We start from the raw sequence: 16814 nt of genomic DNA, 5'->3' as shown, positions 1-16814 counted from the left end.
CATTTATGACGTCAGAGCTAGTTACAGCAGACTGGCTGGCACACAATGGAAACTGATGTGAATTTACTACAGCGTGATTAGGCTGCTTCCCTACAATACGTAGAAAAACTCATAAAGTTTTGTTGGGGTAAGCCGCACTTCAGATTTCTGCCGCCAGAGCGCTCGAGAGCGCAGTGAGACAAAATGGCGACAGGAGCCGAGAAAGCGTGTTTCGTGCTTGAAATGCACTCACATCAGTCAGTCATAACAGTGCAACGACACTTCAGGACGAAGTTCAACAAAGATCCACCAACTGCTAACTCCATTTTGTGCAATCTCACGGTTTAAAGTTTACGGCCCCTTTTTCTTCTGCGAAAAAAACGTTACAGGACACGTGTATCTGGACATGCTGGAAAATTGGCTCATGCCACAACTGGAGACCGACAGCGACGACTTCATCTTTCAACAGGATGGTGCTCCACCGCACTTCCATCATCATGTTCGGCATTTCTTAAACAGGAGATTGGAAAACCGATGGATCGGTCGTGGTGGAGATCATGATCAGCAATTCATGTCATGGCCTCCACGCTCTCCCGACTTAACCCCATGCGATTTCTTTCTGTGGGGTTATGTGAAAGATTCCGTGTTTAAACCTCCTCTACCAAGAAACGTGCCAGAACTGCGAGCTCACATCACCGATGCTTTCGAACTCATTCATGGGGACATGCTGCGCCGGGTGTGGGAGGAACTTGATTATCGGCTTGATGTCTGCCGAATCACTAAAGGGGCACATATCGAACATTTGTGAATGCCTAAAAAAACTTTTTGAGTTTTTGTATGTGTGTGCAAAGCATTGTGAAAATATCTCAAATAATAAAGTAATTGTACAGCTGTGAAATCGCTTCAATCATTTGTAATAACCCTGTAGATCTGTTGTAGAATTTTAGAACATGTTTTTTGCTCACGTATCATGTAGTTTCTGGAAGCCCAGAATCTACTCTGTAGGAATCAACATGGATTCCGGAAACAGCTATCGTGTGAGACCCAACTCGCTTCATTTGTTCATGAGACCCAGAAAATATCAGATACAGGCTCCCAGGTAGATGCCATTTTCCTTGACTTCCGGAAGGCAGTCGATACAGTTCCGTGCTGTCGCCTGATAAACAAAGTAAGAGCCTACGGAATATCAAACCAGCTGTGTGGCTGCATTGAAGAGTTTTTACCAAACAGAACACAGCATGTTGTTCTCAATGGAGAGACGTCTACAGACGTTAAAGTGACCTCTGGCGTGCCACAGGGGAGTGTTGTGGGACCATTGCTTTTCACAATATATTTAAATGACCAAGTAGATAGTGTTGGAAGTTCCATGCTGTAGTATACAGAGAAGTTGCAGCATTAGAAAACCGCAGCGAAATGCAGGAAGATCTGCCGCGGATAGGCACTTGGTGCAGGGAGTGGCAACTGACCCTTAACATAGACAAATGTAATGTATTGCGAATACATAGAAAGAAGGATCCTTTATTGCATGATTATATGATAGCGGAACAAACACTCGTAGCAGTTATTTCGGTAAAATATCTGGGAGTATGCGTACGGAACGATTTGAAGTGGAATGATCACATAAAATTAATTGTTGGTAGGACGGCTACCAGGTTGAGATTCATTGGGAGAGTCCTTAGAAAATGTAGTCCATCAACAAAGGAGGTGGCTTACAAAACACTCGTTCGACCTGTACTGGAGTATTGCTCATCAGTGTGGGATCCGTACCAGGTCGGGTTGACAGAGGACATAGATAAGATCCAAAGAAGAGCGTTTCCTCATAGCGTTATTTGGTAAGCGTGATAGCGTTGCGGAGATGTTTAGCAAACTCAAGTGGAAAACTCTGCAAGAGAGGCGCTCTGCATCGCGGTGTAGCTTGCTGTCCAGGTTTCGAGAGGGTGCGTTTCTGGATGAGGTATCGAATATATTGCTTCCCCCTACTTATACCTCCCGAGGAGATCGATCACAAATGTAAAATTAGAGAGATTCGAGCGCGCACGGAGGTTTTCCGGCAGTCGTTTCTTTCGCGAACCATACGCAACGGGAACAGGAAAGGGAGGTAATGACAGTGGCACGTAAAATGCCCTCCGCCACACACCGTTGGGTGGCTTGCGGAGTGTAAATGTAGATGTAGATGTAGTTCTAAGACTAGGGGACCGATGACCTCAGATGTTAAGTCCCATAGTGCTCAGAACCATTTGAACCATTTCTTTTTCTTAGACGTATACACAACAATGTGATGTTTTGTTTTCTTCCTCCCAGCTGGTTTGAACAGAAAACAGGAAAGCTGTACTTATGGCTTATCGGCTTATGATTAAATACTAGTAGGGAATCTGAATTTGCAGTAACAAGGCTCAGGGTCAGAGAGAGGGGAAAGAGGAGACGGACAGAGATGTGGGAGGAAATGAAGATAGAAGTGGGGAAGGAAGATGGAGAGGGAGATTGCGACGTATATCCTATAGACAAAGATATCGAGCGGCTGTGAAGCATTGCTGTGTTCGCTAGTAATAATACATACGCTGTTGGTCCGATGCATCTGGACACCTGTATGTAATGTGGAACTGACCGGTAGATGCTGAAAGACGTGCACTTCATTCACCATTCAGTGCTCGCATTTCATATTTCTAATCCCAGCATTCTGGTATTCGGTAAAATAATAATTCAGGCAATATTAATAATTTCTATGGGTTGCCTGATTTATTTGACGATTTTTACAGCTTGTGTCACACTGATCTGTGAGAGGAGCTTGGCGCCAGGAATTTTCTTTCTCTATGGGCGAGGGCAGCAGTCTTCCTAGCAGCCGTGATGGCTTCCCTTTACCCATCCTTTTTCCGATCGCCAGGGTAGCACGTGGTGTCTTTTGAAAGTTCAGTAGTGGCCAAAGTTTCTCCTGTTCTCAGTTCCCCAACCTGCCTTACCAACCTTGTAACTGAGATTTTTGCTCTATTTTAACGTCGCGAGGTCGCCTTCCTGTGAGATTCCGGCCCTCTGATTGGCCAGTTCAGGTGCGCGCCCGTTTTTCGCGGCTGGCCGCCAACCGCCGTCCGCGGATGGGTGGTGGACAGAGTGGCAGTAGGGCAGTTCTAGTGTGACCGTGCCCGAGACCGGAGGTGCCGCTTCCAGGAGATGAAGTTCGGTAAGCAAAAAAAAAAAAAAAAAAAAAAATGGTTCAAATCTACATCTACATCTACATCCATACTCCGCAAGCCACCTGATGGTGTGTGGCGGAGGGTACCTTCTGCACCTCTATCGGTTCTCCCTTCTATTCCAGTCTCGTATTATTCGTGGAAAGAAGGATTGTCGGTATGCCTCTGTGTGGGCTCTAATCTCTCTGATTTTATCCTCGTGGTCTCTTCGCGAGATATACGTAGGAGGGAGCAATATACTGCTTGACTCTTCGGTGAAGGTATGTTCTCGAAACTTTGACAAAAGCCCGTACCGAGCTACTGAGCGTCTCTCCTGCAGAGTCTTCCACTGGAAATTATCTATCATCTCCGTAACGCTTCCGCGATTACTAAATGATTCTGTAACGAAGCGCGCTGCTCTCCGTTGGATCTTCTCTATCTCTTCTATCAACCCTATCTTGTACGGATCCCACACTGCTGAGCAGTATTCAAGCAGTGGGCGAACAAGCGTACTGTAACCTACTTCCTTTGTTTTCGGTTTGCATTTCCTTAGGATTTTTCCAATGAATCTCAGTCTGGCTTCTGCTTTACCGTCGATCAACATTATATGATCATTCCATTTTAAATCACTCCTACTGCGTACTCCCAGATAATTTATGGAATTAACTACTTCCAGTTGCTGACCTGTTATATTGTAGCTAAATGATAAGGGATCTTTCTTTCTATGTATTCGCAGCACATTACACTTGTCTACATTGAGATTCAATTGCCATTCCCTGCACCATGCGTCAATTCGCTGCAGAGCCTCCTGCATTTCAGTACAATTTTCCATTGTTACAACCTCTCGATACACCACAGCATCATCTGCAAAAAGCCTCAGTGAGCTTCCGATGTCATCCACCAGGTCATTTATGTATATTGTGAATAGCAACGGTCCTATGACACTCCCCTGCGGCACACCTGAAATCACTCTTACTTCGGAAGACTTCTCTCCATTGAGAATGACATGCTGCGTCCTGTTATGTAAGAACTCCTCAATCCAATCACACAATTGGTCTGATAGTCCATATGCTCTTACTTTGTTCATTAAACGACTGTGGGGAACTGTGTCGAACGCCTTGCGGAAGTCAAGAGACACGGCATCTACCTGGGAACCCGTGTCTATGGCCCTCTGAGTCTCGTGGACGAATAGCGCGAGCTGGGTTTCACATGACCGTCTTTTTGGAAACCCATGCTGATTCCTACATAGTAGATTTCTAGTTTCTAGTCTCCAGAAAAGTCATTATACTCGCACACAATACGCGTTCCAAAATTCTACAACTGATCGACGTTAGAGATATAGATCTATAGTTCTGCACATCTGTTCGACGTCCCTTCTTGAAAACGGGGATGACCTGTGCCCTTTTCCAATCCTTTGGAACGCTACGCTCTTCTAGAGACCTACGGTACACCGCTGCAAGAAGGGGGGCAAGTTCCTTCGCGTACTCTGTGTAAAATTGAACTCTAAGCACTATGGGACTTAACTTCTGAGGTTATCAGTCCCCTAGAACTTAGAACTACTGAAACCTAACTAACCTAAGGACATCACACACATCCATGCCCGAGGCAGGATTCGAAGCTGCGACCGTAGCGGTCGCGCGGTTCCAGACTGTAGCGCCTAGAACCGCTCGGTCACTTAGGCCGGCGAAGTTCGGTAAGCATGAGCGCCGACGTGCACTGTAGCTTCGCGCCCTGCGGCCCTGATAGGTTATTGTGAATAGTTTCGCGTCTTGCGGGTTTTATTGCTTCAGTACGGGAGGCTACCGAGCGATTCACGCACAGTAGCAGCTTCTTAGTCTTTGGCTGATTCCTGGTGGTGGTCGTTGCACGCCTGCAACCTCTTCCTTTAGTAAATGGGACCCCATTTGATAATACGGCGATCGTTACTAAAATTCCTTCCCTCCTGCTATCGTGGCTTGTTATGAACGTACGTTGAGGCAGGCTGCTGAACTCGAATCTTTCTTCCCCCCACCCCCATTTGGTTGTATTATTGTTCAAATTTCAACTGTTTAATATATGAGTCCTTCAATCTTACATTCTCCCTTTGTAACGTCCCCTTAGAACAATTTATACAAGACTGTGCTTAAACTGACACACAATATTTTTAGCGCAACGCAATCTGACTTTCAGAAATCCCTACAAAAGAATGGCCCTGACTAACATTAACCGGTACCTTTCACAAATCACTTACCTCACAAAAATCTTCATTACTCGAACTACTGCAATACAGCGAGCGCCACTACTGCCAGCTAAATAAAAGATTCAAACTACAGAAGGCACTAACTACTGATAGGCATAGTTAGCAAATGAAAGATTTTAATAGAGAACAAACAATGTATTTACCTTAATACTCATAATATATATAGTAGTTCATGACAAAAATTACAAAACTCCGCCATCTCTCTCCCCACATCCACCACTGCTGGCGGCTCACCTCCAACTGCGCAACGCTACGCGCTGTTCACATCCAGCTGCCGCTGCCCAACACTACAATGGCAGACAACAATGCAAACTAGCACACAGAGCGCTACGTAACGTTGCCAATAAGAAAACAAAGAAAACATAAACAGCCTACTTACATAGCCCCCATGCTCCCCACAAAAAATTTTACAAATTGTTTTGGGCAGTGGCCAATAATGATTTGATAAAATTTTTCATAATTACAATAACAAAGAAATCAAACTTATTGATACAATGTTGGTCAAAAGCTAAAATTTTCTCACAGTCCACAAAGACAGTCCTGATCATTCATCATAATAGTAATTACAGGTTTTTTTTCACAAAGTCTCATTAGTAAAAGAAATTGCACACAAGGCTATGTAAGTAGGCTGTTTAGATTTTTATATTGCTAATGCCACGTAGCGCTCTGTATGAAAATCACTGGCCGTGCTGTGTGCAGTCTGTGGCTAGTTTGCATTGTTGTCTGCCATTGTAGAGGGGCAGCTGGATGTGAACAGCGCGTAGCGTTGCGCAGTTGGAGGTGAGCCGCCAGCAGTGGTGGATGTGGGGAGAGAGATGGCGGAGTTTTGAAATTTGTGATACTGGATATTATGAACTGCTATGTATATTATGGTTTTTCAACAGTATTAAGGTAAATACATTGTTTGTTCTCTATTAAAATCTTTCATTTGCTAACTATGCCTATCAGTAGTTAGTGCCTTCCGTAGTTTGAATCTTTTATTTAGCTGGCAGTAGTGGCGCTCGCTGTATTGCAGTAGTTCGAGTAACGAAGATTTTTGGTGAGGTAAGTGATTTTTGAAAGGTACAGGTTAATGTTAGTCAGGGCCTTTCCTTTGTAGGGATTTCTGAAAGTCAGATTGCGTTGCGCTAAAAAAATACTGTGTGTCAGTTTAAGCACAGTCGTCTATAAATGTACAAAAGGGACGTTTCACCTTTCATTACGTGAAATCACCCCTAGTGTCACAGAATAATGCGGAATTATAACGGTTGCTGTAAGGTCGTGCAGGTCTCACGCCATTAACGATAGGATAAATATACAATATGGCGCGCCTGCCACGACCATTGCACGCATGGCACCGACAATAGTAATAACAATTTTCAGTTATTCCCGATTGATAGACTGGGGAGTGTTCACGGCTCAGTGTGAGGACGTGAGCACTAAATCCACTTCATGTGGCGGAAGTAGTTGCCTCTGTTTCACCTTGCTGGTCCAGACAAAAACTCTCAAAAATCACAGCCCCTACAGCAAGGGATAGCAACCTGTAAAATAAAACGAGCCACCACTTTTAATGCAACCAGAGATGGACCCACAATTATAAAAGAAAGCGGTGAGTGTTGTCAGTAGAGAAACAGTGACAGCAGAATGCTGAGTAACTCCTAACGTGGACTAGTGATTGGGTATCACCTGAGTGACAGATACGTCAGACAGACGTCAACAGAACTGCTCATGTCGACTGTTAGTGACGTGGATATGAACTGGAAAAGCGGAGGAACAACAACAGCTAACCCTAGGACAGGCAGAATTCATATACCGGCGAACAGAGACCCTCTAATATTATGGAGGGTGGCTGCAAAAAAAAAAAAAAAAAAAATCGCGTGAAATCGGCGGAAAGACTCGCTCGTGAGTTTCAAACTATTATCAGCAGTCCAGCTAGCCAGACGGATGTGTATAGGGAATTGAAAAGAATGGGGTACGGTGATACACCAGTTACTCCTAAGTCACACATGTCTGTAGTCACTACTAAACCAGGACAGTTTGTAACGGCACATCCTCTTCTAGCATTACTTTTCCTCAACGGTAGCTGTCGATACCAGTATTATTTATCGAATTTTCTGAAAACTTTCATATAATTTTATACACAGTATGTATGAAGAGGTCAGGGGTAAAACAGAGGGAGCGACAGACTATTTACAATTTGTACAGAAGCCAGATTGCAGTTATAAGAGTCGAGGGGCATGAAAGGGAAGCAGTGGTTTGGAAGGGAATAAGACAGGGCTGTAGCCTATCCCATATGTTATCCAATCTGTGTATTGAGCAAGCAGTAAAGGGAACAAAAGGAAAATTCGGATTAGGAATTAAAAAGCATGGAGAGGACATAAAAACTTTGAGGTTTGCCGACGACATTGTAATCCTGTTAGAGACAGCAAAGATCCTGGAAGAGCAGCTGAATGAAATGGACAGTGTCTTGAAAGAAGGATATAAGATGAACATCAACAAAAGCAAAACCAGGATAATGGAATGTTGTCGAATTAAATAGGGTGATGCTAAGGGAATGAGATTAGGTAATCAGACACTTATAGTAGTAAATGAGTTTTGCTATTTGGGAAGCAAAATAATTGATGATGATGGAAGTAGAGAGGATATGAAACGTAGACTGGCTATGTCAAGGCGTTTCTGAAGAAGAGAAATGTGTTAACATCGAGTATAGATTTAAATGTCAGGAAGTCCTTTCTGAAAGTATTTGTATGGGATGTAGCCATGTATGGAAGTGAAACATGGACGATAAATAGTTTAGACAAGAACAGAATAGAAGCTTTCGAAATGTGGTATACAGAAGAATGCTGAAGATTAGACAGGTAGATCACGTAATTAATGAGGTCATACTGAGTAGAACTGGGGAAAAGAGGAATTTGTGGTACAACCTGAACAAAAAAAGGCTTTCCTTGCCATTGCCAGTCTACATTTGAAGGGCTTATTTCAATAGTGGTACAAGTCCATTACCTTCACTTTCTGCCTATAGTGCTTCTGAAATTATTGATCCAAACAAACAGAAAGAAAGGTTCATCTCTAGGAAGAAGCCATATGCTTGAATATTTCTGGTATCTCAACTGCAGATTTTACAACGCTCATTTAACTTTAGGACTCTGCATCTCACAGCGAACAAAAATGGACTTGTACCACCATTGAAATAAGCCCTTCAAATGTAAACTGGCAATGGCAAGAAAAGCGTTTCTGAAGAAGAGAAATTTTTGACGCCGAGTATAGATTTAAATGTCAGGAAGTCTTTTCTGAAAGTATTTGTATGGAGTGCAGCCATATATGGAAGGGAACGATAAATAGTTTAGACAAGAAGGGAATAGAAGCTTTCGAAATGTGATGCTACAGAAGAATTCTGAAGATTAGATGGGTAGATCATATAACTAATGAGGAGGTGTTGAATAGGATTGGGGAGAAGTTTGTGGCACAACTTGACTAGAAGAACGTATCGATCGGTAGGACATATTCTGAGGCATCAAGGGATCACCAATTTAGTACTGGAGGGCAGCGTGGAGGGTAAAAATCGTAGAGGGAGACCAAGAGATGAATACACTAAGCAGATTCAGAAGGATGTAGGTTGCAGTAGGTACTGGGAGATGAAGAAGCTTGCACAGGATAGAGTAGCATGGAGAGCTGCATCAAACCAGTCTCAGGACTGAAGACCACAACAACAACATATATATATATGGTGTTACAAAAAGGTACGGCCAAACTTTCAGGAAACATTCCTCACACACAAATAAATAAAAGATGTTATGTGGACATGTGTCCGGAAACGCTTAATTTCCATGTTAGAGCTCATTTTAGTTTCGTCCACCTACGCTCAATGGAGCATGTTATCATGATTTCATACGGGATACTGTAGCTGTGCTGCTAGAACATGTGCCTTTACAAGTACAACACAACTTGTGATTCATGCACGATGGAGCTCCTGCACATTTCAGTCCAAGTGTTCGTACGCTTCTCAACAACAGATTCGGTGACCGATGGATTGGTAGAGGCGGACCAATTCCATGGCCTCCACGCTCTCCTGACTTTCATTTATGGGGGCATTTGAAAGCTCTTGTCTACGCAACCCCGGTACCAAATGTAGAGACTCTTCGTGCTCGTATTGTGGACGGCTGTGATACAATACGCCATTCTCCAGGGGTGCAGCAGCGCATCAGGTATTCCATGCGACGGAGGGTGGATGCATGTATCCTCGCTAACGGAGGACATTTTGAACATTTCCTGTAACAAAGTGTTTGAAGTCACGCTGGTACGTTCTGTTGCTGTGTGTTTCCATTCCATGATTAATGTGATTTGAAGAGAAGTAATAAAATGAGCTGTAACGTGGAAAGTAAGCGTTTTCGGACACATGTGCAGATAACATATTTTCTTTCTTTGTGTGTGAGGAATGTTTCCTGAAGGTTTGGCCGTACCTTTCTGTAACACCTTGTTTATATGTGTGTGCACCATATATATGTGTGTGTTTCTTCTTCTTCTTCTTCTTTCGTTTCACCCTCTTTGGGGTACGCTGGATCAATCATTTCTTTTGTGCGTTGTTATTTTCGTAGGGCCCAGTATTTCTTCATTCTTTCTGATCTTCTTCTCCTCTCTTCTTCCGAGATGAAGGATTTGGACTTTTGTATGGATTTGTCTTGGAACCTTATGTTTTCATCTTTAGTAATTAATTTAGCAGTTCGATCAATAAGTGAATTTTCTGAAATATTTAATTCCACTAGGTCTTTCTCATTCTCTTTAAACCAGTCGGGCTTCGTTTTTCGGTTACGGAAGAAGTCAAAGATTTGTTTAGTTAATCTATTGTAATTCATTCTGAGAAGATGACCATAAAAATTTATTCTCCTTTTTCGCATAGAATCTGAAAGTTTTTCAATTTTCTTGTAGAGAGTTTCATTTTTGATGTATATAACCTTATTGTCTTGAAATTTTGTACCAATGATTTTTCTTAAAATTTTTCTTTCCTTGACCTCAAGTTTCTCCATTTGGCCTTTGAAATTCATGTTAAGTGTTTCTGCTGTATACAGTGCTTCTGGCTTAATCACTGTCTTGTAATGTGTAATTTTGGACCCCCATGAAAGGGATTTTTTGTTGTATGTATTTTTTGTTAGTTGGAAGGCCAATTTTAGCTGCTTGTTTCTTTAGTTCAAGGTGTGTGTGTGTTTATAATAAAATAAATAAATAAATAAATAAATATATATATATATATATATATATATATATATATATATATATATATGTATGTGTGTGTGTGTGTGTGTGTGTGTGTGTGTGTGCACGGGATAGATTAGCACGGAGAGCTGCATCAAACCAATCTCTGGACTGAAGACCACAACAACAACAGCAACATTGTACTTAGTGATTAGGAAGACGTTGTTACGTGGATCGGAAGCGAGTACTCACCGTGAGGTTGATGGTGACGATGCCCTCGAAGGTGAAGGGCGGCCCGGAGGCGTCCAGGTGGGGCAGGACCTCCAGCTGGTAGGAGGTGGGGAGGAACGCCGTGGGCAGGCGGTAGTCGCCGCCATCTGCCGTGGTGGGCCGACCACACGCAGCCACAGCTGCCACCAGCAGCCACGTCCACGCCATGCCTCGGAACAACCTGCCCGACAGTGTACTGTACAGCAGAGATGGGCAAACTGAAACACGTAACTGTTTCGAAACAAATGAAACAGTACAATGTAATGTTCCGATACGTTGTTTCGAAACAGTGAAACAGTTTGTGTTTAGTATTCTAAAAAACCTACACATTTTATCATCTTGAATGTCTACTGTATAAGTATGTCCATATAAACACAAATAAGGTGCGAGAGCGCTAATCATGTCGCAGAAAGTATGAAACTACCACTTAGGCGTCTTGGCAGTTTCGTATTTCCTGCAGCAAATGCGCTGCTTTCGTGTCGCGTGAGTTTCATACTTTTCAATTGGCTGAGGACAGCCATAGCTGAAGACAGAAGAACCACCACGAACGGAACTGGAGGTGGGAGCAAACTGCAGAAACACACATTCCGTTAGTATGGGTAATATACCCATCCTGCTTATTTCCATCTACACAAGGGGAATCATTGTGGATAACAGGCACAGTGACTATAGACTCACAAATAACGCCAAATAATTGGAATAAATAACAAAATAAAACATAAATTTTTTTTGTCTTTCAAGGTGTTTCGAACCGTTACTATAAATTCACCATGCTTCCCAGCCCTTCCCGTACACCATTACACTATCAGTGATTTGTCAAACAGATTGCTTGCAATTGTACCTACATCAAATTTATGTATATGTCTAATAACTGTCACTCTACGCCTTTTTTTATCCAAAATGTTGTAGGCTTACTTGCGTTTCTTAATATGATTACTGTACATGAACAGAAAAGCGTATGTTATAAAAAAAGTGTAATTTAACTGAATGATTTTCACATATTTATTATTTTGAATGTGAATAGTATGCGTTGTTTTATTGTTTGGTTAGTGTTTATAAAGCAGATGTCACGCCATTTCGAAACAGGACAGTCAGCTAGAAACGAAGCTTTATTTTCGGATATCTTAAGCTTCATGCTATTGCTTGTCAAAAAGATTTCGACACTCTTTAAAGAGTTTCATGAAGTGGTATGTTGTGTTTCAGTGCCTGTGCCGAGCCCGAATCTCGTCCGACACAGAGTGGAATGAAACATCACTGTTTCGATACAATTAGTCCGTTCCAGGCACAGGTGGACTGAAACAGCCTTATTTTGAAACAACGATACAGTTTCTGTGTCTGGCTCGAGATCGAATCTGTTCCGAGACAGGGGCGGAATGAATCACCACTGTTTCGAAACAGTGAACCACAACCGTTCCGAAACACTGAAACAGTTCCACGTATCGATACACTGTATCGAAACATAGAAACAGTGGCCAAGTCTACTGTACAGTCAGAGGGGCCGATTTCTACTGCACTGACGAGGGAACCTCCCCATCGCACCCGCCTCAGATTCAGTTGTAAGTTGGCACCGTGGATAGGCCTTGGAAAACTGAACGCAGGTCAAGCGAGAAAACAGGAAGAAGTTGTGTGGAACTATGAAAAGAATAAGCTAAATATACAAACTGAGTAGTGCATGCACAAGATAGGCAACATCAAGGACAGTCGCCGGCACGGTAGCTCAGCGTGTTCGGTCAGAGAGCTGGTTGGCCTCTGTAATAAAAAAAAACTGAGTGGAAGGATCAACAAACAAACTTAACAGGATGTCTTGCGACGTCCGCAACGACCGAAAAAAAAAAAAAATGTGTGTGTTCGGTCAGAGAGCTGGTTGGCCTCTGTAATAAAAAAAAACTGAGTGGAAGGATCAACAAACAAACTTAACAGGATGTCTTGCGACGTCCGCAACGACCGAAAAAAAAAAAAAATGTGTGTGTTCGGTCAGAGAGCTGGTTGGCCTCTGTAATAAAAAAAAACTGAGTGGAAGGATCAACAAACGAACTTAACAGGATGTCCTGCGACGTCCGCAACGACCGAAAAAAAAAAAAAATGTGTGTGTTCGGTCAGAGAGCTGGTTGGCCTCTGTAATAAAAAAAAACTGAGTGGAAGGATCAACAAACAAACTTAACAGGATGTCTTGCGACGTCCGCAACGACCGAAAAAAAAAAAAAATGTGTGTGTTCGGTCAGAGAGCTGGTTGGCCTCTGTAATAAAAAAAAACTGAGTGGAAGGATCAACAAACAAACTTAACAGGATGTCTTGCGACGTCCGCAACGACCGAAAAAAAAAAAAAATGTGTGTGTTCGGTCAGAGAGCTGGTTGGCCTCTGTAATAAAAAAAAACTGAGTGGAAGGATCAACAAACGAACTTAACAGGATGTCCTGCGACGTCCGCAACGACCGAAAAAAAAAAAAAATGTGTGTGTTCGGTCAGAGAGCTGGTTGGCCTCTGTAATAAAAAAAAACTGAGTGGAAGGATCAACAAACAAACTTAACAGGATGTCTTGCGACGTCCGCAACGACCGAAAAAAAAAAAAAATGTGTGTGTTCGGTCAGAGAGCTGGTTGGCCTCTGTAATAAAAAAAAACTGAGTGGAAGGATCAACAAACGAACTTAACAGGATGTCCTGCGACGTCCGCAACGACCGAAAAAAAAAAAAAAGTGTGTGTTCGGTCAGAGTGCTGGTTGGCCTCTGTAATAAAAAAAAACTGAGTGGAAGGATCAACAAACAAACTTAACAGGATGTCTTGCGACGTCCGCAACGACCGAAAAAAAAAAAAATGTGTGTGTTCGGTCAGAGAGCTGGTTGGCCTCTGTAATAAAAAAAAACTGAGTGGAAGGATCAACAAACGAACTTAACAGGATGTCCTGCGACGTCCGCAACGACCGAAAAAAAAAAAAAGTGTGTGTTCGGTCAGAGTGCTGGTTGGCCTCTGTAATAAAAAAAAACTGAGTGGAAGGATCAACAAACAAACTTAACAGGATGTCTTGCGACGTCCGCAACGACCGAAAAAAAAAAAAAATGTGTGTGTTCGGTCAGAGAGCTGGTTGGCCTCTGTAATAAAAAAAAAACTGAGTGGAAGGATCAACAAACGAACTTAACAGGATGTCCTGCGACGTCCGCAACGACCGAAAAAAAAAAAAAATGTGTGTGTTCGGTCAGAGAGCTGGTTGGCCTCTGTAATAAAAAAAAACTGAGTGGAAGGATCAACAAACGAACTTAACAGGATGTCCTGCGACGTCCGCAACGACCGAAAAAAAAAAAAAAGTGTGTGTTCGGTCAGAGTGCTGGTTGGCCTCTGTAATAAAAAAAAACTGAGTGGAAGGATCAACAAACAAACTTAACAGGATGTCTTGCGACGTCCGCAACGACCGAAAAAAAAAAAATGTGTGTGTTCGGTCAGAGAGCTGGTTGGCCTCTGTAATAAAAAAAAACTGAGTGGAAGGATCAACAAACAAACTTAACAGGATGTCCTGCGACGTCCGCAACGACCGAAAAAAAAAAAAAATGTGTGTGTTCGGTCAGAGAGCTGGTTGGCCTCTGTAATAAAAAAAAACTGAGTGGAAGGATCAACAAACGAACTTAACAGGATGTCCTGCGACGTCCGCAACGACCGAAAAAAAAAAAAAGTGTGTGTTCGGTCAGAGTGCTGGTTGGCCTCTGTAATAAAAAAAAACTGAGTGGAAGGATCAACAAACAAACTTAACAGGATGTCTTGCGACGTCCGCAACGACCGAAAAAAAAAAAAAAATGTGTGTGTTCGGTCAGAGAGCTGGTTGGCCTCTGTAATAAAAAAAAAACTGAGTGGAAGGATCAACAAACGAACTTAACAGGATGTCCTGCGACGTCCGCAACGACCGAAAAAAAAAAAAAAAGTGTGTGTTCGGTCAGAGTGCTGGTTGGCCTCTGTAATAAAAAAAAACTGAGTGGAAGGATCAACAAACAAACTTAACAGGATGTCTTGCGACGTCCGCAACGACCGAAAAAAAAAAAAAATGTGTGTGTTCGGTCAGAGAGCTGGTTGGCCTCTGTAATAAAAAAAAAACTGAGTGGAAGGATCAACAAACGAACTTAACAGGATGTCCTGCGACGTCCGCAACGACCGAAAAAAAAAAAAAAGTGTGTGTTCGGTCAGAGTGCTGGTTGGCCTCTGTAATAAAAAAAAACTGAGTGGAAGGATCAACAAACAAACTTAACAGGATGTCTTGCGACGTCCGCAACGACCGAAAAAAAAAAAAATGTGTGTGTTCGGTCAGAGAGCTGGTTGGCCTCTGTAATAAAAAAACTGAGTGGAAGGATCAACAAACGAACTTAACAGGATGTCTTGCGACGTCCGCAACGACCGAAAAAAAAAAAAATGTGTGTGTTCGGTCAGAGAGCTGGTTGGCCTCTGTAATAAAAAAACTGAGTGGAAGGATCAACAAACAAACTTAACAGGATGTCTTGCGACGTCCGCAACGACCGAAAAAAAAAAAAAATGTGTGTGTTCGGTCAGAGAGCTGGTTGGCCTCTGTAATAAAAAAAAACTGAGTGGAAGGATCAACAAACAAACTTAACAGGATGTCTTGCGACGTCCGCAACGACCGAAAAAAAAAAAAATGTGTGTGTTCGGTCAGAGAGCTGGTTGGCCTCTGTAATAAAAAAAAACTGAGTGGAAGGATCAACAAACAAACTTAACAGGATGTCTTGCGACGTCCGCAACGACCGAAAAAAAAAAAAATGTGTGTGTTCGGTCAGAGAGCTGGTTGGCCTCTGTAATAAAAAAAAAACTGAGTGGAAGGATCAACAAACAAACTTAACAGGATGTCTTGCGACGTCCGCAACGACCGAAAAAAAAAAAAATGTGTGTGTTCGGTCAGAGAGCTGGTTGGCCTCTGTAATAAAAAAAAACTGAGTGGAAGGATCAACAAACAAACTTAACAGGATGTCTTGCGACGTCCGCAACGACCAAAAAAAAAAATGTGTGTGTTCGGTCAGAGAGCTGGTTGGCCTCTGTAATAAAAAAAATGAGTGGAAGGATCAACAAACGAACTTAACAGGATGTCTTGCGACGTCCGCAACGACCGAAAAAAAAAAAATGTGTGTGTTCGGTCAGAGAGCTGGTTGGCCTCTGTAATAAAAAAACTGAGTGGAAGGATCAACAAACAAACTTAACAGGATGTCTTGCGACGTCCGCAACGACCGAAAAAAAAAAAAAAGTGTGTGTTCGGTCAGAGAGCTGGTTGGCCTCTGTAATAAAAAAAAACTGAGTGGAAGGATCAACAAACGAACTTAACAGGATGTCCTGCGACGTCCGCAACGACCGAAAAAAAAAAAAAGTGTGTGTTCGGTCAGAGTGCTGGTTGGCCTCTGTAATAAAAAAAAACTGAGTGGAAGGATCAACAAACAAACTTAACAGGATGTCTTGCGACGTCCGCAACGACCGAAAAAAAAAAAAATGTGTGTGTTCGGTCAGAGAGCTGGTTGGCCTCTGTAATAAAAAAAAAACTGAGTGGAAGGATCAACAAACGAACTTAACAGGATGTCCTGCGACGTCCGCAACGACCGAAAAAAAAAAAAAAGTGTGTGTTCGGTCAGAGTGCTGGTTGGCCTCTGTAATAAAAAAAAACTGAGTGGAAGGATCAACAAACAAACTTAACAGGATGTCTTGCGACGTCCGCAACGACCGAAAAAAAAAAAAATGTGTGTGTTCGGTCAGAGAGCTGGTTGGCCTCTGTAATAAAAAAACTGAGTGGAAGGATCAACAAACGAACTTAACAGGATGTCTTGCGACGTCCGCAACGACCGAAAAAAAAAAAAATGTGTGTGTTCGGTCAGAGAGCTGGTTGGCCTCTGTAATAAAAAAACTGAGTGGAAGGATCAACAAACAAACTTAACAGGATGTCTTGCGACGTCCGCAACGACCGAAAAAAAAAAAAAATGTGTGTGTTCGGTCAGAGAGCTGGTTGGCCTCTGTAATA

General features: G+C 42.6%; 1 protein-coding gene across 2 annotated transcripts in view; it reads right to left on the bottom strand.

Moving 5' to 3' along the window:
• The window catches only part of LOC126109410 (aminopeptidase N-like), a 282593-nt gene that overhangs the window by 221047 nt on the left and 44732 nt on the right, over positions 1-16814 (bottom strand). Inside the window, exon 2 of one of the 2 annotated variants that reach the window (XM_049914443.1) lies at positions 10804-11002. In XM_049914443.1, the coding sequence (XP_049770400.1) occupies positions 10804-10989 (186 nt within the window). In that variant the 5' untranslated portion in view covers positions 10990-11002. Of the gene's footprint in view, positions 1-10803; positions 11053-16814 lie in introns of both variants that reach the window. The other variant, XM_049914444.1, reaches the window with a different exon arrangement.

The sequence above is a fragment of the Schistocerca cancellata genome, chromosome 12 (assembly GCF_023864275.1).
Source record: "Schistocerca cancellata isolate TAMUIC-IGC-003103 chromosome 12, iqSchCanc2.1, whole genome shotgun sequence".
In the NCBI taxonomy this organism is placed as follows: Eukaryota; Metazoa; Arthropoda; class Insecta; order Orthoptera; family Acrididae; genus Schistocerca; species Schistocerca cancellata.
Note: the sequence above shows the minus strand (reverse complement) of the source record. Positions and strands in the feature narration are given on the sequence as shown.